Source organism: Bolinopsis microptera, chromosome 3 (assembly GCF_026151205.1).
Source record: "Bolinopsis microptera isolate Bmic1 chromosome 3, MBARI_Bmic_1.0, whole genome shotgun sequence".
Classification (NCBI taxonomy): Eukaryota; Metazoa; Ctenophora; class Tentaculata; order Lobata; family Bolinopsidae; genus Bolinopsis; species Bolinopsis microptera.
The window spans coordinates 14,882,346-14,910,254 of NC_087074.1; the positions used below are offsets into that span (position 1 = coordinate 14,882,346).

The 27,909-nt window shown below is 38.7% G+C and overlaps 3 protein-coding genes across 14 annotated transcripts in view; 1 reads left to right on the top strand and 2 right to left on the bottom strand.

Moving 5' to 3' along the window:
* LOC134812665 (solute carrier family 25 member 36-like) overlaps window positions 1–3,178 on the bottom strand; it is a 77,446-nt gene extending 74,268 nt beyond the window's left edge. The window contains exon 1 of the mRNA XM_063820163.1: window positions 3,153–3,178. The gene's annotated coding sequence lies outside the window, so the exon portion shown is untranslated. The remainder of the gene's footprint in view (window positions 1–3,152) is intronic.
* LOC134812662 (nucleolar RNA helicase 2-like) overlaps window positions 1–27,909 on the bottom strand; it is a 77,894-nt gene that overhangs the window by 44,723 nt on the left and 5,262 nt on the right.
* On the top strand, window positions 4,981–26,327 carry LOC134812533 (uncharacterized). 12 transcript variants are annotated; one of them, XM_063820006.1, is made up of 39 exons: window positions 4,981–5,243; window positions 6,889–8,716; window positions 8,905–9,111; window positions 9,284–9,375; window positions 9,511–9,612; window positions 9,813–10,265; window positions 10,432–10,590; window positions 10,778–11,024; window positions 11,167–11,356; window positions 11,513–11,669; window positions 11,849–12,019; window positions 12,221–12,280; window positions 12,821–12,911; window positions 13,041–13,169; window positions 13,760–13,813; window positions 14,424–14,453; window positions 14,930–15,067; window positions 15,628–15,753; window positions 15,937–16,158; window positions 16,267–16,434; window positions 16,549–16,689; window positions 16,848–16,991; window positions 17,112–17,168; window positions 17,906–18,048; window positions 18,802–18,878; window positions 19,123–19,140; window positions 19,775–19,929; window positions 20,041–20,254; window positions 20,438–20,538; window positions 20,653–20,844; window positions 21,018–21,182; window positions 21,299–21,415; window positions 21,678–21,882; window positions 22,131–22,299; window positions 22,412–22,517; window positions 22,971–23,143; window positions 23,726–23,858; window positions 25,463–25,654; window positions 25,891–26,327. In XM_063820006.1, the coding sequence occupies exons 1-39, from the start codon at window positions 5,047–5,049 to the stop codon at window positions 25,981–25,983; spliced, it is 7,416 nt and encodes a 2,471-aa protein (XP_063676076.1). In that variant the 5' UTR covers window positions 4,981–5,046; the 3' UTR covers window positions 25,984–26,327. The 12 variants fall into 12 exon arrangements, with proteins under 12 accessions (XP_063676076.1, XP_063676079.1, XP_063676077.1 ...); XM_063820009.1 differs by lacking the exon at window positions 12,221–12,280 and adding an exon at window positions 12,446–12,478; XM_063820007.1 differs by lacking the exon at window positions 22,971–23,143 and adding an exon at window positions 22,735–22,907 and having other exon boundaries at window positions 25,891–26,066.

Sequence of the window (27,909 nt, forward strand, 5' to 3'; positions counted from 1 at the left end):
ATTCCATCCTAACTGTTACAGCATGTGGTTAATGGGTCGTGCTTTATGTCGAGGTGCTCACAGTCCAGCCAGAATCTAGACAGTGGTATTATCGTAGCTAACACGCTTTCGAAACACAAGGTTCCTGCGTGATCTGTAGGATCAAAGAGGTTGTAAGTGTCAAGGATTGCATTCTTTAAATATATCTGCATTATTAATAGTAATATTTGTGATCACGTGTTGTTCGATTAGGCCATCCCAAATGAGCGGCGTTCCATTATGGGTTGATTGTCCGTAGAGTAAGGTTTGGCGTGAGGTTACAATCAGGTTCTCCGATTCTCCGTTTTTATTTCCTGTCCCTAGGCGCGATCAGATGGAAACGGTGAATACGCCTACTTTATCGGGCCTTGTTTGGACGGCCACTCTACTGCTCATAGCTAGAACCGCTCAAAAGTTTGGCTGTTCATTATGTCCAATAATAGATTCGAACCAATATTTATACAATTACAATACACCCAAAATATTTTGTTGGCAACTAGGAATTCACAGTTTAGCATACTTTGCGTATAGTGAAAATATGGTTGTCATATTACGTGTGGTGTAATGGTCGTGGACACTTTTTAGATCGATTCTAAACCTCGCTGATATCTGCAAGCACTGCTTAACTAAACTTAAACTTTGATTGCCGTTCATTTCAGCAGTGTTGACCTTCCGAATTAGAGTCAATAAGGAATCTTTTTGAAACATCATATTATTATCGCTAGATTACAACTTTCTCTATTTTTAGCAGGAAACATTCGTATGATCCTAGCTTTGTAGCTCCTTGTTCGGTTGTTCAGTTCTACGTACCATTTGGCTATTTGGGTACCCCGAGTGTGCATTTACTCATTTAGCTTCAGACTACTACTAGGTCAGGGACAAAAGGAAATCGCGGCATGTACGGAATCGCGATTTTCCCCATTATTTGCGACCAATTTTATGTATAGTGTAATGTATAGTCTGTTAAAATTCGCGGTATTGCGATTTTTGGACAAAATAATCGCGAAATCCTTTTGTCCCTGGACTAGGTTAGTGTCCCAACTGAAACTAGGTTTGTGCCACAACCGTGCCGATTACCAAATTACCGCGTTCTTAGAAATGAAAACTGCCTAGCGTTTAATTTCATCGTAAGTTTATTGTTATTACTGGGAATTAAATACCGGCTGATGACTGATGATGCTAATCAATTCACATTGAAATAATTTAACTCAGGAGTAGATTGTGGACAGTGCAATTGAAGTTTCATGCCGATTCGAAACAATTCCTGCAGTTCACCGCCAGGAAATAATCAGGATTCTGGGCCCAGAATTCTAGGAGGGCGGAAAACGGAAGATAAAAAATCATTATTTCGAATCAGTCGGGGAGGGGGATCATAAGGTCAGAATCGTACGTGACGTTGGGGGGGGGGGGGGGGGGGGGGGGTACGGTGGGTCATTATTTTCTTCTGCTGCTCATTTCCCAGAAAAACAGTTAGAACATGGTATTAAGGGGGGTGTCCAACCCTAAAAAAACCCATTTTACCTCAAATTTCAATTTTGGGATTGGGTTTTGAGGTTTTTTGAGGTTTTTTTTGGGTTTTTAAATACATTTTCCTTTTTTTAAAACTTTTTATCTAATTCGGCTATTAAAACAAAACCCCCACTAAATAGTGGGTATAATTTGCCCATTTCCCAATGTTTAATGACCTGTTTAAAGCAATTTATGGGTGCAGGTATCTTATTTTATATAACAAGACACAGTTAGTACCGTGATTTCTCAACAGTTAGTGCCGCAAAAGGGGTGGGTGTCCTAAATATTATCCAAAAAAACAGTTAGTACCGCGAAGGGGGTGGGTCTTTTTTGTAAATTCCAAAGTTACACTTATAAAAGGAAGTCGACGTACCACGTACGGAACTTAGTACCTGAACCCCCCCCCCCCCCCCCCCCCCCCCCGAATCAGTTAAGACTAATTATAAGTACTCCTTCAATATTCATCCTCGAATATATACCATTGATGATGAGATTTACACGATCAGTACATTCCTAACTTAACTAAATAACTCGATATCTCGAGATATTCTCCAGCTTATTATACTTTGTTCGAGAGGTGGGACCGGCTCAATGTTAATAGTCATTAGCCAGCTCTGGCAATGGATTATATTCGCATTGAAAGTATTTGAGCTGAGTTAATTCTATAACTGACTCTAATTTCCATACCGTGTTTGGTTTTTCACAAAATATCATACCCCAACATGGTAATTGGTAACTTGTTCATTAAGCAATTATCGCGGAGAGGTTATAATTTATGATCGTCAAGTTGTTATTCACACTTCATATTTTATCCGATATCCATAATCATACACATAGGCATATAATGAGCCGAGTATTCATTGGTTTTTAGCCGAGAATATTTCCATCAATACGTACATATAATTATTTAGGGCTTAATGGAATTTATCCTCGTTGTAGTTCATTACGACATCAAATTTGTAAATCCCCACCCAAAAACCAGCCATTTGTTCGTTTTTGAATATATTGCTGTTGAATTTAATTCAAGACTAATTTGGGTATTTTTATCTTATATTTAATGATTTGTAATTATATCAATAATCGATCAGACGGACATTGTACATGTAGCCTTAGATTCTGCGCAAATATGCTATAATTATATGCTGATAGTTGGATAATATCCGGTTATATGCTCTCCAAATATTTACTACGAAGAAACCTACATGACAATAAATAGACGGTCGAGGCATTTTAATCCTACTACTACTAGCAGGAACCCGTCTAACACTAAAGTGGTGTCAAGACTCAAGAGACTAAACTAATTATTACTTATTTAATTCGCGTTTTTGACACCATTTGGGGGTCCAAATTTTGGGCACAAAAATTCTTATTCCTAATTGGCCTATTTTTTATTTTTTTCATGTTGATTTGAAGGCCATTAAAGTATTTGAACCAGTCATAAAAGTTTAAGTTGTATATCTTTTACGGTTTTTGCGGACATTCGTGTTAAAGGTGATATGATGTCTTGGTGTCAGTTAAATGGAAACAAATATATATATATATTTTGTTGCTGTACTCCTACACATTAAAAGTTGGTGTTGATTAGATCTTCGAAATTCTTTGCATCATTTATTAAACATCGTTATCTCAAATTATTTGTTATATAGTAGTGTTGAAAGTATTAAAACTAAAGTATTTACATATATATATTTATAATATATATGTACTACTGGAATGATTCTTCGGAATTTCGCTGGATTGTACAACTTTCGTCTTGGTAGATTCCAAACACAAGGAAATTTTCCTCTTGGTTGGTAATATACTCAATGATGGAAGTGTAGTGTATTGGCTATGCCCCGCTTACTAGTTTAGCTCTTTCTAGTCCCCTGCTACACGGCATGTAAACAGGGATCGGCTAGTTGGAGGCGGTCCGTGTAGGCCTTACACTGTGCTTTCAGCAATACTCATAATATAGCTCGTGCCATCGGGCCAACATTTCGAGAAGAAAGCGGCGCGCGCTACTTCGAAGAAATTTAGACGAGTAACATCCATCAATATAGGGCTACTGGGGGCGGAGTTTGTTGACATACCACCACTGGCACTATTGGAGAAGATTGGAAATCTTTGTCAATTCTTCAGATCGTTGATCTCGAGCAGAATAAATTCAATTATAATATAAGGTCACCGCAATTTATCTAGGACCGGAATTTTTCAAATAACTCCGCAACTCAAAAGTTCTTAACTTTGGTATGATGACGAAATTATATTCTAATAACTGATAGATGACAAAATTATTGCGCGTATATTAACCCAAGTACATATTTCGAGGTGAGCTTACATATTTTGAACAGTCACTAACTGGTCAACAGCAGTGACTGATCGTTAAGCAGCATCACACTGTTTTATTTGTCACAACATTTCTACACGTATAAGGTAGTTTTTTAAATTTCTTATCAGGAGAAATGTTGTGCTGCTTTACTCATTTTCAGACGCATTTACAATTTATCCGGAATAAAATAGTTTGCGACCACGCTTTTGAATTTTACGTTCGTGACGATTTGATGACTATTATAGAGTTCAACTAATCTTACTATATATAAAGCGAGACGATATATATTATATATCGTCTCGCTTTATATATAGTTAGATTGTAAGGTACATGGAAATAAATTTGATTAATTTGTAGTTATACATATCAATATAATTATTTCTAATCCACCATTTGCAGTTTCATTCGATCATCTACAAGAATACTCGGATAACATTCGATATTTCGATAACATTCTAGTATAATAGTTTTAATTTCTCCGCAGCGTATCCTAATTTCGTTATTATTCTAGTACAGGGTGTTTCAAGATTCGTGTCCACATTTTGAATGGCCCTTAAAATCTAACAAATAGGTCAAACAGTTCGATTTTTGTCAGATTCAGTTTGTGAGTAGGCCAATCGTGCCTCGTACTTTTGTCGTAGTTGCTTACTGTATTTTGACGTATCGGTATTCAGGGTTTACAGGATGCACGATAATTCGTAAGGGTTATAGTTAATTTGAAGCTCAGACTTCAAAGTTCTGATCAGAAAGTCTGCGCACTGTGACAGAAAGTCATCATGCGATTAGTAAATGAGTATACTTTTATGGTTTCCGAATAAGAATGTTCAAATTCTTGAAATTGCGAGTCAATATTCCGGTTTCTTCTCAATGCTCGATGTAACGATCGCCAGTAAATTTAGTTCATTAATTATTTTATTCATTTTACATGTCCTACCGACCATGTCGCTCAAATAATCACTCGATATGCTTCAGATGTTTCCTTCGTCACATTCCTTAGCTTACTCCACCCCGTATTTTGTTCAATATTTTTCTATTCTCTATATATTTCTTAATTATGTTTCCACCGTTTTGTAAAGTTTGTAAAAGTTTTTTTCCCCAAAATCCACATATTTTTAAAGTACTGTAACATCACGTCCCATAGTTATGAGTTAATAAAAAATTATTTATTTTAGTTGGTGTTGGTGTTATGACATGAAGATGTGAGCCGAGAGATGGGAACGAAAGCTGAGACCCACCTGCAGTATGGTGACACAGTCATGCTCACCCAGAAAGGTGCTATGTTGGGGAGCTACTACACCAATGACGCTGTCTCCAACCTCTTCATGCTGCCTCTCAACTACAAGACGCTGCCTGATGAGCTCTCGTGTGTTAAGACATGTGGTGTGTTTCGCATCATGCCGCTCTATGAGTAAGTTTCTCAGTTGTGTTATAATCTAAGCTATTCAATAAAATTTACTTGATATCGTGATAATCATTTTTAAGTACCTCATAACTAATTATCAGAGTTGAGACACAGTTAATAAACTGCGGAGTGACTAAAATGCTATACAGCAAAAACAGAACGCTCCAACCAAACACTCCACCTACTGATCCTAACCACCCTAACAACTCTCTAGCTCTCTCTCTTCAACCCTCATTCCCTCACTCCTCTTGGTGCACAAAACCATTCTAACCTATGTATGTCCCCCTGACGGGTTCCACAAGCCCAACGGTACATAGTTAGACGAAAAACAGAGAAGCCTTGATTGCCAGATCAAGGACTGCATCAGTAGCAGCGAAATACGGATATACCTTCTCCCTTACAGTCAGCGAGCTGACAACTATCTGACTGTGTCTTTTAGGCCTTGTCACACCACCTTCGCTATTGCATCCGCTCGCCCGTATTCACTGACACATGCCACACCTGGGTTTAGTATGAAGATGTACGCATATTCACCCAAGATGCGGAGATGCCTCAGTTTAGCGAGTTGAGATACAACAGCAAACTCACAGGAGCATGGATCAGAATCATCAGTTACCAACCTGACACCGTTTCGGGGCTTTAATCGCAATACGGTTTCCTGTCAGGCGCCCCAGCAGTCCACCCTTGAACCACCATCTGATCCGAGAGTCACTTGAGGAGACCCGTTAGAGCTCGCAATTGGCGACGAGATAACGTTTATGGTACCTCTAGATGTTATAGTGAACTCTCAAGCTCCAACCTTCCTGAACTCCCACTCCCTCTTTCTCGATAACAAGTAGATCCATCTGGAACAGTGGGCTGCCTCTTTCCCACTGTCCCGTACCAGCTTCTTCAGCTCTCTTCCCCTAAAACCAATCCTCCTCGCAGCTCTCTCCAAACTCTGCGCAACCACTCCCCTAGCTCCAACTTCGACTGCGGCATTATAACAGCACCAACCTTCCGCCTGAATCTCAGCCTGCAGACCGCTGTATCGGTCGAGCTTGTACTCGTGCGATTCAGCGATCCGCTCTTCAGATGGTACTGTTAGCTCCCACCAAATAACTGTCTTTGCCGACCTTGAGAATATCACAAGGTCCGGCCTCAGCCGTGTTTCCACAATCTCACTGGGAAACTTAAGCTGCCCCTCAAGGTCTGACAGCACTATCCAATCCCGATACCCACTCAGGATCCCAAAACCACGACTATCCTTCCGGTCGTCTGTACCTGCTTTTCTTTTCCCAGCAGGAACAAAATCAATGAACTGCCTTCCATCGCCGGCCTTGTTCTTATAAGTGTTCACTCGGCGATCACAATGGAAGACAACCTGTTCAGAGATCTGCTTCAGAACCTTGTCGTGCCGCCATCTATACCTTCCTTGACTAAGGGCCACCTTACACCCAGCCAAAATGTGCTGAATGGTGCCCATCCTCTCCTCACATAACTTGCACTTCCCATCCTCATCTTCACTCCACTTGGAAACCATAGAGGGGGTTAAGAGGGTGCCGTACACAGCACTTAGCATGAACCCAATAAGTGAGTCACCATACTTAAAAACTAATTATCAAAAAGAGATAGAAATGTCACAGCTTAAGAATACGCCTTAATCAACCAGGTACGAATCTTTGGAAGAGCTAAAAGAAGAAAAGAAGCGAAAGAAGTTGAATTGGAACAAAATTCTGGAGCTGGAAAATAACCACAAACGAGAAGAGAAAGATAACCGGAAGCGTTTAAACCGTTACGAGGGACGAGTCGTGAGATACGATCACGTGATTCAGCTGTTCCACCTGTATTCCTGCAAGATTCTCACAGCATCACCCAGCAACACATCTTGCACTGAGCCGAGAAACTTTGCCTGTTATCTAGACTCGGACCCCAGTAAGCACAGCCGTTTTAAGGTCATCCCCGCAGTGGATGGCTACGATCCTGGAGACCCTGTTAATCACTCAGACTTCATCAATTTGTACAGTGACCCAGACGGGTTTGTCGGCACTAGTGTTCGAAATCTAGATCCGATCCAAACGCTTTATCCACCACTCCCAGAAGTATTCATAGGACCTAGAGGCGGAGGTTTTTCTATCAAGCTCTACAAGGAGAAAGTTGAAGTAACAGCAGAAAATGCTTTGTCTCAAAACACAGTACTGGGAGGCGACCTGGTTCAATTTTACAACAAGAACTTGAACCTTTTCTTGGCTGCCGATGAAAACAATAATCTAATTTTGAAAAAGCCAGCCTCCGGTGAATTAAAGAACTTCAGTTCATTTGCCGATAGTTTCTGGGTGGTTAACAAAATTAAAGCTAAGTATTCCTCCCCGCTCAAGATTTGCTCAGGGTCCAGCACAGACCAGGATATCACTCTCACGAACTTTGTGACGGGAAAGAAGGCCATATTCCCTTCTGGTCATGATCAAACTTCATTGAAGTCGCTGATAAAGATCACTACTTTAGACATTAAATCAGGGGATTGTTTAAAGATGTTTGCAGGAAAGTCCTGGTTGAGTTTCGGAGGAATTGAAAGTGACGGATTCACAAGAAAAATCATTTGCATTGACCACAGGGACCATACAGATGTTTTTACTATCCATAAGATAGATGCTTCCACAAAGCAGCGTATGTTTAAACTTCTGGGCTTCAAACTACTTCTCACAGTCATTGAAACCAGGTGCAAAAATAACCAGCTGACAGAGGCGCATCTTGAAAACATCCTGTCAGCATTTCAAGAAATGCACACCTTTATTGAAGGACTGAAAAAGAAGACTGAAGTTTACGAGAACTGCTACGCTTTGGGCATCACAACATTGTGTTTCAACATTTGCAACATGTTGATCCCACAGATGCAGGAAGGTCAAGGATTCAAAAAGGACGTGGAGTGGATGGTGATTCTCATCAGAGACATGATGAAACACACTGGAGAACTGCTAGACAACCCTGGATTAGACCTCACCAGGAACCTCTTCATTGACAAGTCAGGAGTAGGACTGGAAGCTTTCCTGAATATCATCAGACATAATGTTAACCTGGTGTCCCTGATTCCCACTGATTTGGTTGAGAGTATTGTTGAGGATTACACCACCTCAGGGAAACCCATCTACCTTAAAGTGCTCAGAAAGCTCTGCAAGTGCAAGAGACAGGCAGTTACAAGCAACCAAAATGTAATCATTAAATCGCTGTTGGGCAGTAAAATTCATCAGCGATTTATCCAAATACAGCACAGCAAGGGTCAAGTAAGCGTTATGTATGGAAGTGAATGGATTTTATTGACTGATCTTACCGAAGTGAACAACAGCCAGAACTTCAAGGATTTCCTCAGCCAACTTGATTTAATCAGAAACATGTTGTTTGGAAAGAACTCTGTGGGAAAAGAGTTGATCGTGGGGAAGTACAACATGTTTAGTGAAGATGAGTGTGTTGATGTGATAACAAATGAGAAAATAGATGTCGAGGTAAGGGATTTTTTCTTAAAGTCGATATGTTTAAATCGAAAAACTGGAAATTATTCCATAATCTTTTTTACAATCGCCAAAAATCGTAAACACTTCACTACCAAAGTATCAGTTTTCAATATTTTATTGCGTCATTTGACTCATATCCTCTTGTATTAGTCCCTCCAAACCACATTGCTTATTTTCAGATTCGCAGTAGATACATAAAAATCTTAGTAGCAGCCCACATCGATCACGAAATAAGGACTGCAACTTTTGAACCTAGGATGCTGTCGTACCAGCCCGTGAAGAAGTCACCAGAACAACCTCCCCAAGCGAGGGATATCTACTCTGTTCTTGATAAGTGGCTAATCCAATACGTGGAGAACAACACCAACGTAATCACGTCGCAAGAGGTGAGAATAAATTGTCATAACTGAAACATCTTTTACAAACGTCTCTGAAAACCAAGTGCCTGAAATTTATAAAATAAAATTGCAGTATAACACATTGAACCAAAACCTCTACTCTTAAGCCGTTATAAGCCTAATACATTTACTAAATTAGTAACTGAGTTACTTCCTCCAGGAGAACAACCAGTTTAAGAACAGTGTGATAATGTTGGTGGAATATATGTTTAGGAAAGAAGACCTCGACATCAGCAGCAGCCACTTGGAGAGGTACTTAGAGTTGTCATGTGTTAAAGAATACATTTTAAAGTTACGTGAATATGACAAATTATATCATTGAATTAACAGTTTGCAAGAAAGAACAGGAGATTTTCATTATTCTTAATTTTTTGGTAATTATTCCAGATACATTAAAGCACTGATTAAATGGTTGGACGGAAGGTTAGATAAATATTACGAAGAAGAACATGATAATGCCAGTAAAGATGTATTCAGAAGAATTTTCAGGTAAGGACCTTACCTCATCATTTAATTATCTAATTACCTCATTATCTAACATAAAATAAGTAAAATACTGACAAATGAGTAAGATACTGACTAAACATGAACAAACATGAATCGAGCCGTAAAATAATGCCCTATGGCGGTGGTTGTGGTTATGGTAAAATCTTGGTTATTCTTACATTTAACTCACAGACACATTTCAGGTTCCGAAATCTACCAGAAAACAGAAAATGTAATGTCATCAAACAGCGAGTACTGGAAACAATTCACCTGGCATTTTGGCACTGTCTGACACATTTCTGGGAGAGAACAATGGCACCCCTCTACTCTGCTCTTGCAGAAACCTCCTCAGAGGGTCAGAACAAAACTTTGGACACCTGCCAGATCAAATCCAATATATCGAGTGCTGTTCAAGGCGTCCTCCCAATAATGACGCTTACTGAAGCAGTTTCTACTACTCTCAACATGAAAGCTTGTGAAAACTTGAGGGATGATTTCGAGTCCAACTCTAAAGGAATCTCTCCATCTGCCGCATCGGCGTTTATAGAGTTTCTTGAAGATCTTCTGGGTGACATTTACCTGTTCTCTGAGACACCTGACATAATGACAGTGATATTAGACACCCTGAACTACGAGTCTGATTATCTTACTACTAGGTTCGTAAAACAAAGCTCACTACAATATAGCATATTTCTGTGGTCACCAATTCCTATAAAATCTTATGTAATTAATCTTGTAATATTTACAATCATTAATATAATATGCCATATGGAATCCTCAATCCGAAAGTGGTTGATCTCACAATTTTACAACATTTTGCAGAGCAACAGAGCTGATGGTCCATCTTTTTTCACCAATACATAAGCTGTTGGCAATTCTGCCTAATACGAGGATCATGATCGCAGAGGAAACTTTCCAAACCAGAAAAGAGATCACTGAGAACTATCTCCAGATCAGGAAAATAGCCACCGATCCACTCACGTAAGTTTTGATGGCACGTTAGAATCGTAATGACTTATCTGCTGAGCCCTGGGGAGAGGTATTTAGCTTAACAAAACTGTTTATTTCAATATTCAAATATCAAAATTGGTGTTTGGCGCACTGATAAAACAAGACTTAAATGTATGAAAGTATTTAGGACCTTTATTTAAACGAGTTATTCCGACAGGGAAAAGTTGTTAGAGAAAGTGATCTTGTCGATGAACAAGCTTAGAGAATCTTGCTTGAACGAGGACAACAGCATAAACAAGACGATGCAGAAATTTGTGTTCGATCTTGGAACGGTGAAAGAGATAATCCGGATAGTGCTAGCTAACAGAATTACCATCTCTTCCACCTATTTACCAACTGATGCCAATGATTATATGGACGAAAAATTACTTCAACTCAAGATTGAAAGCTTTCGACTTCTGAAGGTAAGGTTGTCGAAGTTTCTGAAATTGCTGATAATCTCAACCAAATTTCTTGACGGAATAACAAATACGCAGAAAATTAACCAAAGTCTCAGTCTGATGATCTTATAACACGACGTTATAAACTACCCAAATTAAAATTCAGGTAGTCATCTCTGGTTTAGACCAAGGGCAAGAGCGGGTGATGGAATACTTCAAAGACCTTCTGACAGTGAAAGATGAAGATGGAATCGATAAAGAAGGGAAACTTGAACAGGCTAAGGCTTACGCTTTAGATGAAATCTTCACAGATAATACCAATCTCAGTTTGAACGTCCAAGAGGATGAGATTTTAGGTAAAATAAAAAGTGATCAACCATAATCTCCAGATAATGAAATTAGATTATCATCGAGAGAATTCTAAAGATCATATCTTATTCTTGGTATTTCATGATGCATGTTCAAAATCGTCGAAAAGCTGATAACTCTGTTTAAAAACAAAACGCACCCAGCCCTGTTCCACGTTATCATAGAAGCGGTAACTGGAACTCCAGAGAACATAAACAATAAAGCTAGGTTCAGTTACCTCTACCTGGCCATCATTGAGAACATGATCGATATGGAGGACTCAACTGACTTCTTGTGTAAACATCAAACTTACGTTCTGAGGTACCTACACTTAATTAGAGATTTGGGAACTGAGTAGTAGGGATATTCATTATTCAGTATACGCGGTGCACCATGTAAATTTTGATATATTTGTGATTATGACCGACCGAATTATTATAATTGAATGTCAATTTACATCGAAATTGAAGCTGAAAGACTCAGACGTGTTCCCAATGCAGGCTTATCCGAGAGTACTGGAATGAGCTGAACGGCAGACTGGTCTTAAGGAATGGAGACGAGGAGCAACTGGTGGAAATGAATCTGCTGAACCTTTGCAAGGGGGAACTTATTGACATCCCAAGTTATGATGATTTGAACCTGAACAAGGAGGATTTACTCTCTGGTCAAAGGTATCTGTTGCTAAAAATATAATCTTTGTCACATTTTTGTCTCACCAGAAGTATTGAGACACGTTGTTTTGTAACAGAATTCGTTCTGTGAGAGAGTATTAATTTGAGGTTATGAAAATGGAATAATAGATGAAGAACCAAGCCAGTGTACCAAGACCAATGAATACATCACTATAAGTATAACATGTATTGTTCACGCAGTCTAAGTGGTTTAGACGCAATGCCAATAGGAACGAACAATAACACAGAACAAAAGATGAAGTAATGCACACAAGGCTGTATTTAAGCAGTATTTATTGCTGAGGCGGGCGTTTCATTTAACATTACACTATCATAATGATTCCTGGGAAGCTGATATACGAAACAAAATTAATGCTTAACTAAAAAATAGCTGAATATTTATCGCTAATCTTATATCTAATAAAGCAGTGGTCAAGAGATAGGCCAATGGGAGAATAGGTATGTTACGAGGTTGATGTCTGAATATCTGATCTTTTACTATCTCCGGGATTTGATCTTTCTTTGACTGTTTTGTGGTCTTGCATTTGCTCCTTCTTATCAGCTAGTAGCTACGGTTTATTTAGTTTATAATAAGAGTCCTAATTAGAGTTATAATTAAATTCCTTAAAAGCTTAAAGGACAGACTTCCTGCTGATATCATTAAAAGCTACATTTTTGAAAGTTATAGTCGTCTGAAAGTGAAATACAGGATCTCATTTTAAAATACCTTTTTGCTCTCTTAGAACTAGAACATAACGTGTTCTTTCAATCTTTATTTTTAATTACATTATCCATGGTCAGGGGCTGGCAAGGACTGTATTTCACCCACATGATTTCTCTGATGGCATGTTGTGTTGTTGGTGATGCCAAATCAACCGAAACCATCTGCAAGGTAAGTTACCCACAATTCATATTTCTCAGCTAATTACGTTACGGCTTTTACCGCGAAAACAAACCTCAACCAAATCCTTGAACTCACTCTTCTGAAGCCGCGCAGCTATAACAAACTTGTTGTGCCCAGGAGCAATATCCACTATCCATCATCTTCCCTCTGTTACGAGCAGCTAAGAACGATATAGTCTACTTCACCTGCTTGTCTAAGTTTGTACTGAACGTGTACATCAAATCAACCAGTGTAGTTGACAGACAGGTATGTCTTTTGCTTTTAGATTTCTAGTTGGATGATTTATTTAAAATAAGATACTCTATTAACTCTATCGGACCTTATTTTAATGGACCTTACTTTGAGAACACTAAACTAACTAAAAATTTACATCTTTTGCACCATAGCGATGCCTACCGCTAGTGCGCGTATGTACTGTAATGTACTATGTAAAATGTGTGCAGCACTAATTTGATTTGTTAATCAACATTTACATGATGAATTATAAACATAATCAACATTTACATGATGGATTATAAACACAAAAGCAACTTTGGGTTTGATGTTGTGGTGAAAAGTCAAGAATACCATCTGACGTTCTTATACTGCTATTATTAAGTTTTTCTGTAAAAAGAATTTCCTTTTCTCATAGAATCTTGATACCATGTAAGTTACGACTGAAAATAACGTCCGATAGGGTATAAAAGCTATCGTGCAAGAATATTCATTATGCATTATGATTCATGATACATGAGGGTATCCTAATCCAACATAAAAATGTATTATATGCGGGTACACGCATAATGTTTAAGAACAATTGGACAACTACACAATTACTATTGCTCTCTTGGTTACAGAGCAATCGTAGCGTTAAGCTTGAAGAGTTTTTCTACATGCATCATTTGCAATGGGTAAGAAGGGCCCATGATTTTCGTGTGAGATTGTAAAGATGTGGATTCTGGTTGGGAGGTGTAGAGGCATATTTTTCGACACGTGACATTGATTCTGGGGTTTTGGTGGTTAATAGTGGATTCGATTGGATACTTGCTGTCACGTGTAAACTAAATATGCCACTCACCTCCCTCATCTTTACCCTCTATAATACTGCGAGAAGTAACTGTTTATATTATAGAGCATGGTGTGTGCGGTCGTGAAACTACCTTATCGGTCATAATTATCACGGACATAACACGTGTGTCCCTACATATGTGTAGATACTAGATATGTGTGTAGCCGATTACTATATTAGCTTATTAGTATACTAGGACAAACATAATCACTCCTCAGTCGCATTCTAGAGTTTTTTTAAAAAGTAGAACACTTATTAAAAATCACCAAAAATGTTCACAATTTTTTGGAAATTTTTGGGCGGTCGCATGAGCGTGAATAATGATGTCCGTGAAAAATTTGGTCCGTGAAAAACTTGTCCGTGACAATTATGTCCGATAAGGTAGTATGTTCCGGTGTGCGTGGTCGTGAAACTAACTCCTTTTATCTATTTACCTTTCCCTCCTCATGTAGAGTAAGAAAACAGCGGTTTATAGGTGTTTGGTAAGATATTGCATGAAGCAAAGACACATAATTGAGAATTTAACAATTTGATTGATTAGAAATCAAGGTTTTGATGAGCCGTGAATGTGTTGAAAAAAAGGTTCCCTAATAATTATTTCAATTGATTGAATAAGCTGACACAATTTAGTAAACAACTATTTAAGCAAAGGTTATCCTAGAAATAATTATGATTACATCAAATCACACTTTAACAACTACGACGCAATGATCCCATTTAACGTTAAGCATGTATAATGTATATTGCATGTATGATTCATCGACGATTCTTAATGCACCTCTTTTCTTCTTAGTTCTTGCATATCTGAGTTTACCCATGCATCTTTTCTTGAATCATCATCAAATAACTCGATCTTAATAAATGATATTTAAAACAAAAGCAAAAGTAGAAGATAAAGCAAAAGTAGAAGATAAAGATCAAAAAGCAAAAGTAAGTTGCTAGTAACCCAACTGTTCAGCAACTGCTGGGGAATGACCTGTCCTGGTATGTTAACGAGGGTATAAAGCTGGTGGAGAGGGTTACAAAGCACCTCAGGAGTTGTACCACCAACCAGAAGATGACTTATCTCAACGTGTTGGGAGACCTGGGAACCCAGGTAATATTTGGGGTTATCATTAATAATGTATGCGCATATTTCGGATAGTTTCGAATCAATGCATTGATTGATGAGATGACTTAGGACAGTCAGACCGTGTCGACAAGAGCATATTTTCTCCGTATTCCTGTACTGTTGCCATACAGATGTTATTGAATGCATCGCAAAAATCATAGAAATTAAGGTTGAGCTACATAATTTGCATCTTTATAATGTATCCATTCATCCTTATTTTATAGATGAATGGAAAGAGCGACTATGCCCGAAATGCCACTATTGACATTGTGGTATGCAGTCATGCGGGATAATGCTTAGACATCTGCTTTTACAGAATTTGTTTCACTGCACCAGTGCACCGTTATCAAATAGGAGCACACTGTGAATGACCCAGTTTAGAAATAATTTCTTACATTAAATAAAGTAAATGGAAAGGCCTTGATAAGTGAAAATTGAAGATGAACAACGAATTTTAAAAACTAAGAGGAGGGCAGAGGAGGTTGGGACATTTGCCCGTCAAGTCGGGGGCATTGTTACATCAATGATCATAAATTTTGTTTTAGATAAAGCTGCTATCGAGTAGAGACGACGTTGACGCAGCCCTGAAGGACCTTGTTTGTTATTACGACTACATATTCTTTGTCCTTTGTCCGATAATAACCAATATATTCAGCTCTGATAAAGAAATGGTGAGTCATCATGAACAAATCTCTGTACACACGTCGAATTATATCGACAATAGTTTAATAACTCATGCAGTACGCTCAAATATATAAGTATTTAGGGATTTCACCGAAACGGCTAAAGCTATGAGTTAAAATTAATTGAATCACTCGGATATTGGGCTAAGATCATAAATTGACTCCTTTCAGGTACTACAAACCTTCCAAGACGTGGATAGATTTAACATGATGAAACAGCTCTGTAAATTTGGGAAGTTTGTCTCGCCCTTCCTGCACCAAATGCTGTGGACCCTCCTTTTCGAAGCTGTTCAGGCAGTGAACGTCATTGATACTCATGACCTCACTGACTTTTATTTCTCTGATAGGAACAACAAAATGTACCAGTTTCAAACTCCTGGCTACCTGATAATGGTATGTTATCAACATCTTAGTTCTTAAAGCTTACGTTTCCTTCTTCAGCATTCTTTAAAAGAGTATTGAAATAAAATGTTTTCCACTATAACAATCACTCCATTGTAGGTCGACAAACCAGTGGTGTTTAATAAAGAAGTACAAGACGTGATGGATCTACTGCTGAAGAAAACAGGCTACAGACTGAAGGAGGCCTACACCAAGAAGATAATGAAAGAAAACAAGGAAGCAAGCATTAACACTGCGTTTCACAAGATAGCCAAAGCTTTGATACAGGTACATGAGTACTTAATACTTATTGAAATTATCATGACACACTTTCGGCTGTTTCAGATTGCTTCGAAACGGCATTTCATTTTACAAAGTGTCTCATTTACATCCTTCTGACAGATCACGGAGAAGCAGAAGGAGGGTAAGAGTGTAAAGATGAGTGAGGAAGTTAAGGGACTTGGAGGTATTATGTTTGAAGAGGCAGAAGAGTCAGGGAAAGCAGACGCCCTTACTAACTTCGCACCATTCTGTGACGATGAGGTTAGTTAATAGTGCAGCACATAGAATACTTTCCAATAGAGCTCCCATCAGTGCTACGTGTCCATTAGGTCTGGCTACTGATTCAATATTCGCTCTCATAATTAACACCCCAATATTACAGTGCAACAAAACGGTTCTCTTAATAAATCTGCCTCCAGGAGGACGATTTCGATACCCACGAGCCAGTACCACAGCTGACTAAGATAATAAGTAAGGTTGAGAATGAGGAGTGCTCCGACTACACCACCATCAGACTTATTAACGTGTTCGCTGCTCTGGCGGAGGATAGTAACCGGACCAGGGTAAGAACTTTTAATGTTTTGATCTTTCTTGTTACCAAGATAGTACCTTGTGAATTTGATGTTGAGCAAAACGATGAAAATGTCTGAATTGAAAACGTTGTTTTAATGAAGAATATCAAGGATTTGAACAAGGAATTAAACGACATGCCAACGAGCAAAGGGAAATTCAAAATAGCCGTGAGTTCATGTAGCTGCTAATCAGCATAATAACAGCTAATTAGCATAATCTGCTAATATGCTAATTAGCATACGCTAAACGCTGCTGTTTACGGAGGTCAAATTATAGGGGGCCAGCCACGTCGTGAATACTAACTGGTTGCGGGTGCACTGTCGTGAAGTAAATATTATCAATGTTCTTACTTCTTACTAATTCATGTGGCCAGTTTCTGATCAAGATATATGTGGGAAAAGGAAGTCTCCGCTCGATTTGTTATGGGTGATTTATATTCATTATTTAAATGTTAACCTAATGAATGTTGGATGCATGTTGCACAGTTAAATCACACGATCAATGTTATTCATATTGATCCACCAGTAAACCGAGTTACTATTATAATAGTATGTATGCAGATGAAATAATCAAATCTCAGATTGAATTTGACAATTAATGTTGACATGATTACTGGTACTGGTAGATCAATCGCTAGTTTATTTTTTTAAATGTTGGATCACATGGGACATGGTGATTTCTTGTCACCATGGTGATCTCTTGTCACACGCTAGTTGCTATGAACATTGTAAAGCTGAAGAGAGAATGAATGAGATTCAAGATATAAGTATAACCAAGCTATGAAACGCTTACAAATCTATGATTGTCACTTTCCTACCTGTATGTTTACTCGATCTGCAACAAAACACGTAAAATATTTCTTTACATGGTCTATAAACGTGGTCACATGACCTACACTCCACAGTGTTCCCCAGCCACCTCCCTCCTCCACCTTGGTCTGACAGAAGCACTGGGAAGTCTCATGTCCTCCTGTGAGAACGACCACATCCAAGAGGCAGTGACGGAGTGTCTTCTCTCTCTGCTCCAGATCCCCACCACTAAAAACAGGTTTGTCACGTGGTCCGGTGTTTGTTTATGTGGGGAAAGCAGAATCTAACGTTGTGTTTCTGCATTATTCCGCTCAGTTTCTGTGAATGATATCATACCAACTTTTCTAGATGCTTATTAGAACATGGGAGAAAAGGAGGTGTATGCAAGGCAAGGTTTGGGAAAACTTTCTTTGCATGAGCGCCGATATGTTACTCGTAACTCTCTTGAACGCGATCTTATCTTCTATGTGTAGATTTCTATATGTAAATTTCCATGTATATGAGAATGCTTATAACTTTACCTTCCAAATTTATTTCAGTAAGTGTCTATCAGGAATGGTTAAAATGTCTAAATAATTTTGCGATTCTTTTCTATATGCTTGGCATTGACATTTGGCATGCGATATTTATGTTCATAAAATTAAATAATGTCCACGCATTACGTTACATTTGCGTTTAATACACCACTACAATTGAAATAGCTGGCGTAATACATGGTGAATTGTTAGCCTTCAAATATTAATAGGATCGTCTCAGGGTTCGAGAAATACTAATGATCAAACTATTCAAGTGACCAAACAAATGAAAAGAACAAGTACTAAAGCCGATTTAGCCGTGTCAGGCGCCAAAAAGCCGGCCATCGTAGCCGAACAATTAAATATTCTGAGTAACTATTGTTCAGAAAAAATGAAGATGAAAAATTACCAAAATTGATTGAGCCCGTTTTTATGTCCTAAACGTACGACAGTGATGTTACTGCACCCATCCCCAGGTTAAGGGAATATTGTCAGAAGACGGACGAACCATTGTTTGAATGGGTCTCGGAGAACATTGTGGCTGCTATTGAAGGTGAGGCTTTCAGATAGACTTTAATTGAGATGATCATGACTGCAAGAATAGACCGTTCTGCTAAAAGATACTGTTATGCAGTTGTTGTTTGCAGAATTGTTCACTTTTGGATTCAGAGCGTAAAAATGTAACAGTAATGGTATTGTAATGTTTTGCTAGGTATACTGTATATCTTATTGCATGATTTAACGCGTGGGATGAAAATTATTGACATAAGTTTAAATAAATTAATTCAATGTTACAGAGATAGAAGTATTTTACAGTAAGTTACACTGCGTGTAATAATAACTTTAATTATTTTGATCTTGATCTTTTCATCGTCAAAATCTTCAATACGATAAGATCGGCTTTGGTTAAATCTGTCTTTGTTGAATTCTGAAGCAGAAAGGTTTCAATTTCCTCTTTAAAGGCAGAATATAAAACTAATTGGCGACAAGCCGTTATTAGAAGTAGATTGTTCGCCTTCTTTGCGTTATTTTCTGATTTGTACTTAGCTATAGTGTTTATCAGTATTATCCATGAAGTACCTGACTCAAATCCACAATGACAGACCATGGTCGAGTGTGGTTCTTTGAAATAAACCTCTATTATCTGTGAAAATCCTCAGGAATGTTTAGCTGTTTCCTTTAATCAAGCTCAATTTATTTCCCTTTATATTTGAAGTGTTCTGTTTGCTGCTTTTGCTGTATCAATCGAGTGTTCGAAAAATAATTTCTCGACATTTCATCAGAAATTCTGACACCCTCAATTGCACCGACTCTGATCCTAAAACTTGACCTTAAGAGCAATACTATAACCAACAAGGAACCCTAAAAGTAAATTAATGATGTCAGTAAGAAATTTTGGGGATTCTATACGTACACAATACACATGAAAGTAACAAATGGACTGTTCAGGTAACAACCAGTTGAGCATGATACAAGCCATGCGGGACAGAGCAGGAGTTGACGGCATGACAGATGATATCGGGATAGTATCCTCCACCCCAATTATCAGACTGTCCATTCAACTGATCGGTGCAATGTGTGAGGGCCAATATACTGAGATGCAGGTAAGTGTAATTTAAATAAGGAGGTTGCCGTTATGTAGATTAAATACTTCACAGCGTTTTGAAATCACCGCGATACTCAACCACAATACTCAATTAACGCCCATAATTCAGAACTATCTGCGACTCCAAGACAACAAGTTGGTATCTCATAACTTCCTGGTTATGTTGATCAGACTCCTTCACTGCGTGAGATCGGGGGAACTCCTCATGGATACCATGAAAGCGATCAATTCCATGATATCGGCTAATGATGCGGCGAAAGAAACTGCTATTGAAAACGATATAGTAGAGATATTGAACACCATCATTGCTGCAGAGGCACCAGGTTACTTTCAAATGCTTGTTAGGGGAAGTGAACTGTGATATCTAGCATTAAAAATTAAAACAAGGGTAACTAAAATCTACCAAATTAAATAAAATCAAGATTTAACCGGTACTTGAACGGCATAGATCATTTAGTTAACCCTTAGCTAAATGTATGGTATGATTTTAACTGTCAAATTTTCAGCTAACGACTTCGAAAATGCCCAAGAAATAAAAGCAAACGCCTATGCACTCTTATCAACACTTGTTGAACAATCCAACATGCTCTCTGAATTCTACGACAAGGTTTGCAAGAAAACTTGAAATGTTATATGCATGCACAAATAATAACGTCTGGAAAACCCGAAAGAATTTTCTCGCTGCAGAGAATATTGACAAACAATTATTTTATATTTTTAGGTAAGAGAGGAGCTAGACATTTACACACTCCAAAGTGAAATAAACAGCCATCTTGGATTACTGGGTACGGAGGGAGGCGAGAAGGCTCAGACAGCTGCTTTCAAGGGTTATGCCTTACTCAAGAAGATTAGTGCTTTGGAGAAGAAGGATTATGTAGGGAAGTTAGACGAGGAGATATCTCAAAAACTAAAGGTTACAAATCAACATCTAGACGAGATTTTTATTGTGAATAGCGATATCAAGCTTGCCTTAAGTAGACATAGTACGGTTAAATATGAAGTGAGCTCTTTCGATTTTTACCATCTCAAGTGGAGTATAAGAAACAACTGTTTTAAACCATGAGTGGCTTCATGATATTACAACAGGTTGGAAGCGTTGAAGTTCAATGGAAGGGACATCTGGAGAAGGTATACTATCCAATACCAAAGAGTGGCCAAGTCAGGAACAAAATACGGGAGGAACTTAAGTGGGGTATTGATAGAAAATCGAAGTTTGACAAACAACGAGATTTTCTCATCTGGAGCCAAGAGGTCAGCCTTAAATCCTATATCAGATTGATAAAGACCTGAAATTTTAATTATATGTGATTCAAATAAATTCTACGAAATTTAAAACCACCGAAAGTTAACAAATCTCTCTTTATCAGATTGTAGAAGACGTGGCTCACCAGCGTTACTTCATGTCCGTACCTTTTATCAGTTGGGTCATGGCCCATGAGATCTGGTGGGATTGGCTCGTCTTCCTCATAGCTCTTGTAGTCCAGGTATCTGGCAAGATGTGTAAATAAGATTAAACCGTGCAAGCTGCCTCAGTTCGTTTAATTATGGCGGGTTAATTTGGCGGTTTTTCGGAAAAAACCCGCCATTATTTTTACCCACCACAATATTACACGCCATGAATATGCGAATTAAGGTATATAACATTCTCTTTCAATTTAGAATAATTTAGTTACCGTATCTATGTAACATGAATATTGAATAATCCACACGAATTAACACGGAAGATTGAAGGCAATGTTTACTCAGCTGTGGCTCCTGAAAGAATGGGTGGACGTTGACTGGGTGGTTACCCCAAACGGGATTACCCCAGACGGGGTTAGAAATGAAACTTACCTGGAGACTGTACCTCCGCATCTTGTTCAGTGTTATGATAATAAGAGAAATGGCGGAAAGGAATCCTACGTTGGGGTTTGTCCTTCGGAGGGCTTCTACTTCACGATAGTGTGTTTAGGTAAGGTGATGTTTGTGGGAGAGCTAATATAGCAGAGATTGTTACGGAGTAAGAACAGTGTCTTATAGCCATTTTACTATCTTGAACTTTTAAATGAAATAATATAGAAGGATCCGACAGCAAATATTGGCCGAAAAACCTAACTTCGGATTTGGATAAGAGTCGCTGTCGGACAAGACTCGCCCAATCATTTATTTCAGATTGAAAAATGTTAAATAACTAAGAAAATCAAACCTGATCCCACCCAGGAACCGTACATTTGTTTGCCTGCATATTCCTAACCTTAAGCTACGTACTCTCCAACTACCACAGAATCTCGCTCAAGTTTAACCCAAACAAAAGGATGAATATCCAGTGGCATTCCTTCTACCACTTTTACCTACTTGCACTTCTTATCTGCAGTTGTTTAGGCATATGGTAAATATACTTTCCATTTATTGCATTTTTAATGTAACTTTCAAATTGAGAATTAATATAGTTATAACATTATTCTGTTGTTTATCTAAAGCTGAACTATTACTAATTTCAGGTCAGATGGTATTGCGTACTGTTTCCACTTGTTCCACATTGCTACTCTGTTTGACTTACTCGGAAGGGTCATTCGTGGAGCAACCACCCATGCCGACCAGCTTTTGGTATCTAAAATATTACTTACTTGAGTACCATAATTTACTAATTTTAATTTTACAATTTAAAAGTACACAATCAATTTCAAATTTTAAAGAAAACATATTCTAATACTGCGCAACGAAATGTAACTACATTCCCGCTGCACTTTCCCCAAGCACACACTGCACATGCACCACACAGCTTTCTAAAGCACTCAAGCTTCAGCGCTAAATCCTATTTCAGTTCTGCTTTCCTTTTGCGATTTTTGTCACGTATGCATATGCCGTTCTATACACGGTAACAGTGCGGGACATCTTTGATGAAGAGGAGATGGAGTATTGCACCACCACATTCCAATGCTTGATAACAGTGCTGCACAAATCCCTCCAGCCGGCCGGGGGAGGCCACAACTATAGGTTGGTGCTGCACTGCTGATCTCCCCTTCTCTCTTCTAATCACCTTTACCCTGTATCTTTCAGGTGTGCGTTCCTTTCGCAGCCATTATTGCCTACATTTACGCCATTATATACTTTGGTGCCTTCCGGAAAATGTTTGACAATACAAAAATGGAGTATTGCGATACACTAGGTCGTTGTCTTGTTACAGTGCTGAAGAACTCGTTGCGACCTTCGGCAGGCGGTCATAACTATAGGTACTAAACCAAGCATAGCCAAACTGCACCAAGCTATAACTAAATGTACTGTAGATCCGGGTGCTGGTTGGGAGGGGAAACTTGGTTACCACGGTTACCACGGTTTTGCTCTGACACGTGACAGGTATTAACCAATCAAAACACAAGATCACTGTCACGTGTCAAAACAAATATAGTTCACCTTCCCGCCAGTATTTAGATTTATACGAAGCATAGCCTAACTGTACCTAGCTATAGCTGTTGTAGTATTTCAAAGAATGATATATGTTGTTACGTAGCATTTGTGGGAAAATACGTTTTTAATGGATGCTGTTTAATGTTTAATGTTTAATGTTTATGCCATAAATTATTATTTATGGGCTTGTTATGTATGTGAATGTTTGTTGTTATCTCGTGGGATGTAAAGCCAATGAAAGCAAATAAATTAACGTCGCTGAAATTATGATTATTATATGGATTACCATTAAATTAATTTTTGTTTAAATGTATTTTCAACAATTGAGGATAGAAGGTATCATGATATGATCTTCAACGATAGTATCTTCTAAGTTTATCATTTTAGTCACACAACAAACATTTCAGTTGGAAAGACAGGAAGACATTTGATGACCTTTGGATGCGTTTACTAATAGACGCCAGCTTTTGGATCCTATTCACTGTTATTGGTCTTAACGTGGTGACCAGTTTGATCTTGGACGGGTTTCGTCAGCTAAAGGTCTGTCAATTATTCATGTCAAAGCTAAACCGTTGCCTAATGTGTTGCAAATTTATGAGAATGAAAACTTCTTGTGCGGTGAAGAACTTGTCAGTACCGTATAAATATTAAATACCTCTCAATTTGTCCTCTGCCTAATACGTTTCCTGACATATTTACTGAAAATCCTCAAATAATTCCACGAAGGTTCTATTTATAGTGGCGGTTCTATTTATATAGTTCAGTTTGACAGAAACTAAACAGGGAACCTTTAAAAATACCAAATGAGGGAATAAATCTGTTTATCACATACTATTTACGGGAACTAACGACACATTGTGCTCAGACAGAATTGCCTCTTTATTCTTTAAACTGAACGACTAAAATGACCAAGCACACCTTTTATCGCATTGAATCACCTCACCGACACTTCTGACATCATACTGTTCCTGCAAGGCGAAGCAGCAAAGGGTGCGGCCAGGCTACAAGCTTATGGCAGCCTCACTCTTGAAACTATCGCCTTCAGGAAGGGAACTATCAAAAATCATACCACTATCAACAAACAATTCATGGCAGACCTCATTATCCCACCTAGAGCAACGAGAGACCTAACAACACCAACCATGATGCTGGGACGGCACTTCACCGTCACAACAAAAAGCAGATGAGCTGGCCAAGCTTGGTACAACCAGTGAATCCACTTTGAAGTGTCCAATTCCACAATCCTACATCAAGCGTCAAATCGACAACAAAGTCAACAGACTGAATCAGGAAACTTGGTTAACTGACGGTCCCAGACACACCAAACTGACAATCGGCCACAAGCATGCCAAAATCATCAAAAACCTCAACACTACACTCAGCAAAAACAGACAAGATTACAGAACTGCAGTTCACCTCATCACGGGTCACTGCGGCTTAAACAAACACCTTCACACCATTTGCAAATCAAACACCAGTGCTTGTCCTATGTGCGGCGACGGAGAGGAAACTGTCTCACACTTCCTTGGACAGTGTCCAGCTATTGCCCAAATTAGAGGTCAATATTTCCAGGACTACTACCTCTCTGTCAATGACATATTCGACAACCAACACATCACCACAATTGTCAATTTCGCAAACCGCACCAAACGCTTAATTGTGCCGGAAGAGCTGGATCAGACCGGGGTGACTTAAAGTATTATCTCATATGCTGTCTCGTCTCGTTTTACTTTTCCAAACCCAGCTGGCATTTAAGCGTATCATTTTGACTCATATATCATCTTACACCATCCTCCACCAATCACTCTGATTTCACCGGCAACCTTCCCCAAGGTTGCCACACCCCAGAGGTAGGCAGAGCATCTCAATGCTATCCTCTCGTGGGCTATCTTGGCCCAGCCTCTCTTAAAAAAAAATATATATATTTACTGAAAATCCTCAAATAATTCCACGAAGGTTCTATTTATAGTGGCGGTTCTATTTATATAGTTCAGTTTGACAGAAACTAAACAGGGAACCTTTAAAAATACCAAATGAGGGAATAAATCTGTTTATCACATACTATTTACGGGAACTAACGACACATTGTGCTCAGACAGAATTGCCTCTTTATTCTTTAAACTGAACGACTAAAATGACTCCAGGCTGAGCGAGAACGAGCGCTAAAAGACATGACTACCTTGTGTACAATTTGTGGCCTCTCTAAAGATTCTCTCACTACACGTGGTGTGTCCTGGTCCAATCACGTGGAGAGGGAACACAATATCTGGTCCTATGTTACCTTCTTTTACTACCTCCAAGAGCACGATGGTCGATTTTCTGCCGTGGAAAATGAGGTTTGTTTGAACTCCGAACTCTAATCTCTGAACGAGAAAGTCCATATGTTTGGACCTGATTTTCAGTTTCACTTCCAACGTACTAATTGTACTTTCAATCACGCTTGTTAAGTTGGAAGTGGAATAATAGTACTTTTCCTCCATGATGGTTTCTAGAGTTAATACACGTCAGACATAATCATAATACCAAAAGAGAATCAAAATTAAGCTACTTTTATAACTCAACAAATATTCAGGTCCTGAAAAAGTTCCAAAAAGCGGATCCCTCTTTCTTGCCCGCAGGCCGCTGCATATCAATCGACACCAAGATCGATCTGGAAAAGAAGTGATCAGGGGTTGAAAAACATCGATTGTCCGAAAATGAAAGGTATATGCCCAACACGTCGTTTAAGAAGAAAGTCAAAGCTATAAAGTAGATAAGCTGTCAAGATAAACTTGTTAAGTTGCCTACAGTAGAGATTGATGTGAAATCAGAAAAGGTGGCGAATAAGAACGATAGAAATGAGGAAATTGTGCCAGCTTATGCTTTAACACAGGGATAGTTATTTTATATACAGATTGGAGCATGAATTATGTGCTTGATTGAGGTTTATTTGCCGTATTTCATGGGAATGCGATGTTGTTGTGAATTTTCATTTATCATATCATTTCAATTTAGTTAGAATGGACAGAATTGTTAATTTTTGAAAACTCTAATTATCAATTTAAAGAAAGAAGGTGGTTAGGAAACAAATATGGAATATATCAAGGAGGTTGATATAGATCGTCAGTATGGAAAGATTATTATCTTCGCAAACACGTGATATTACAATGAGGGACAGTGACAACTCGATTTACACCCACGTCCAACTACTTTTACATTCGAATAATAATTGGAAAAAAGTTGAAGGGTCATTCAACAAATTACGTGCTTTCTGCCTGTAGCATAAATAATGTAGCATGTACAGTGTACAATGCACAGTGTACAGTTTACAATGTACAGTGTACATGCTTATAAATTAGACGTACAACTTGCTCACAATCTTTGCCACCAAAATCCTTTATTTCAGTTAGTTAAAATTGACATAAATACTTCTCTGAAGAAATACTTGTTCTTTTTCATTACGAACTCTGCCTGTTCAAGTGAAATGAAACCTTGTTCATTGGACTACGGTCCCTCATAAAAGTAATGATAAGGGACAACTTAGTGGGGTTACCTTTCTTATTTCTAATAGTCATCACCCTCCTGAAGCTTGTGTCCCGCAAGATGTAGATAATAGGTGTAAACATACAATGTACCTGAAGTAGAAACCTAAAAACAAGGTACATTTCTGGTGAAATCTTAGCGTGTAGTGGGGTAAGAGCGTAGGGAGTGGAACACACCAAGTATCCTCCCACAATCAACAACACAGTCTGACAACTCCTCCTCACTATAGCTGAACGTTTCCCTGTCTCTCTTATCTGGAGGAGGATTATCAGGACCACTGATGACGTCACAAGTATAATGAAGGGTAAGTACATGGACAGTATGGACTCCATGATGGAGAAGTTAGAGTCCCGGATGGTTGTGTGGACCTGAGGACCTGGTCTGTGCATGGTGTCGTTCTCAACCTCCTCCGCTATCACCACCACACACATGGACTCTGGAGGGTGAAACGAGTAGATGATTTTAGTCAAACCGAACACTTGTGGGCCGAGAAAAGCAAGCAAAACAGAGGAAACCCACGACATCACAACCTCTATCTTGATAACATTCCTGGTTACTTTTCTCTTGTATCTTGCACCGTAAATCACAACCAGACACCGGTCCAGAGCGATACAGGACAGTGTCATGTAGGAAGCGTACACGAACATGGTGGAGAGAGGTCCCACAAAGTGACAGGGGATCTCCCACATTTCCGAGAGGTCGTGGTATTTGTTAGTGTGGAGACACGTGGAGATGCCTGCTATCAGGATAACGTTGCTGACCAGTCCTACAAAGAGATCTGCTATTGCTGTGTTCATTACCAGGTAGTGGGCTTGTACTCTTTTTAACCTGAAATCGTGTATGTTTTAGCGTATTGCTTTTAACAGGATAGCAATTAGGGTCTGCTATTTTATAATTGCAGTTGTTTGATGGCTCAATGGACTTATAGAGCTATGTAACTTTGGCTTCTTTAATAAAGGCAATAAGTAACGCCTACTTAAAGTATGTAAAAAGTAGAACTGTTATTTACCGTTTGCAAGCTACAAGGACCACAATGTTGAGGAGTATAGTAACGGGAGTACAGATCACC

Excerpts from the sequence above, each read along its gene's own strand:
- LOC134812533 (XM_063820006.1), top strand. The coding sequence starts at position 5,047 with ATGGGAACGAAAGCTGAGACCCACCTGCAGTATGGTGACACAGTCATG. Across the intron at positions 14,454-14,929 it reads CAGCGGTTTATAGGTGTTTG|CAACTGCTGGGGAATGACCT; the intron begins GTAAGATATTGC and ends CCAACTGTTCAG. Across the intron at positions 18,049-18,801 it reads ATCCCCACCACTAAAAACAG|GTTAAGGGAATATTGTCAGA; the intron begins GTTTGTCACGTG and ends ACCCATCCCCAG.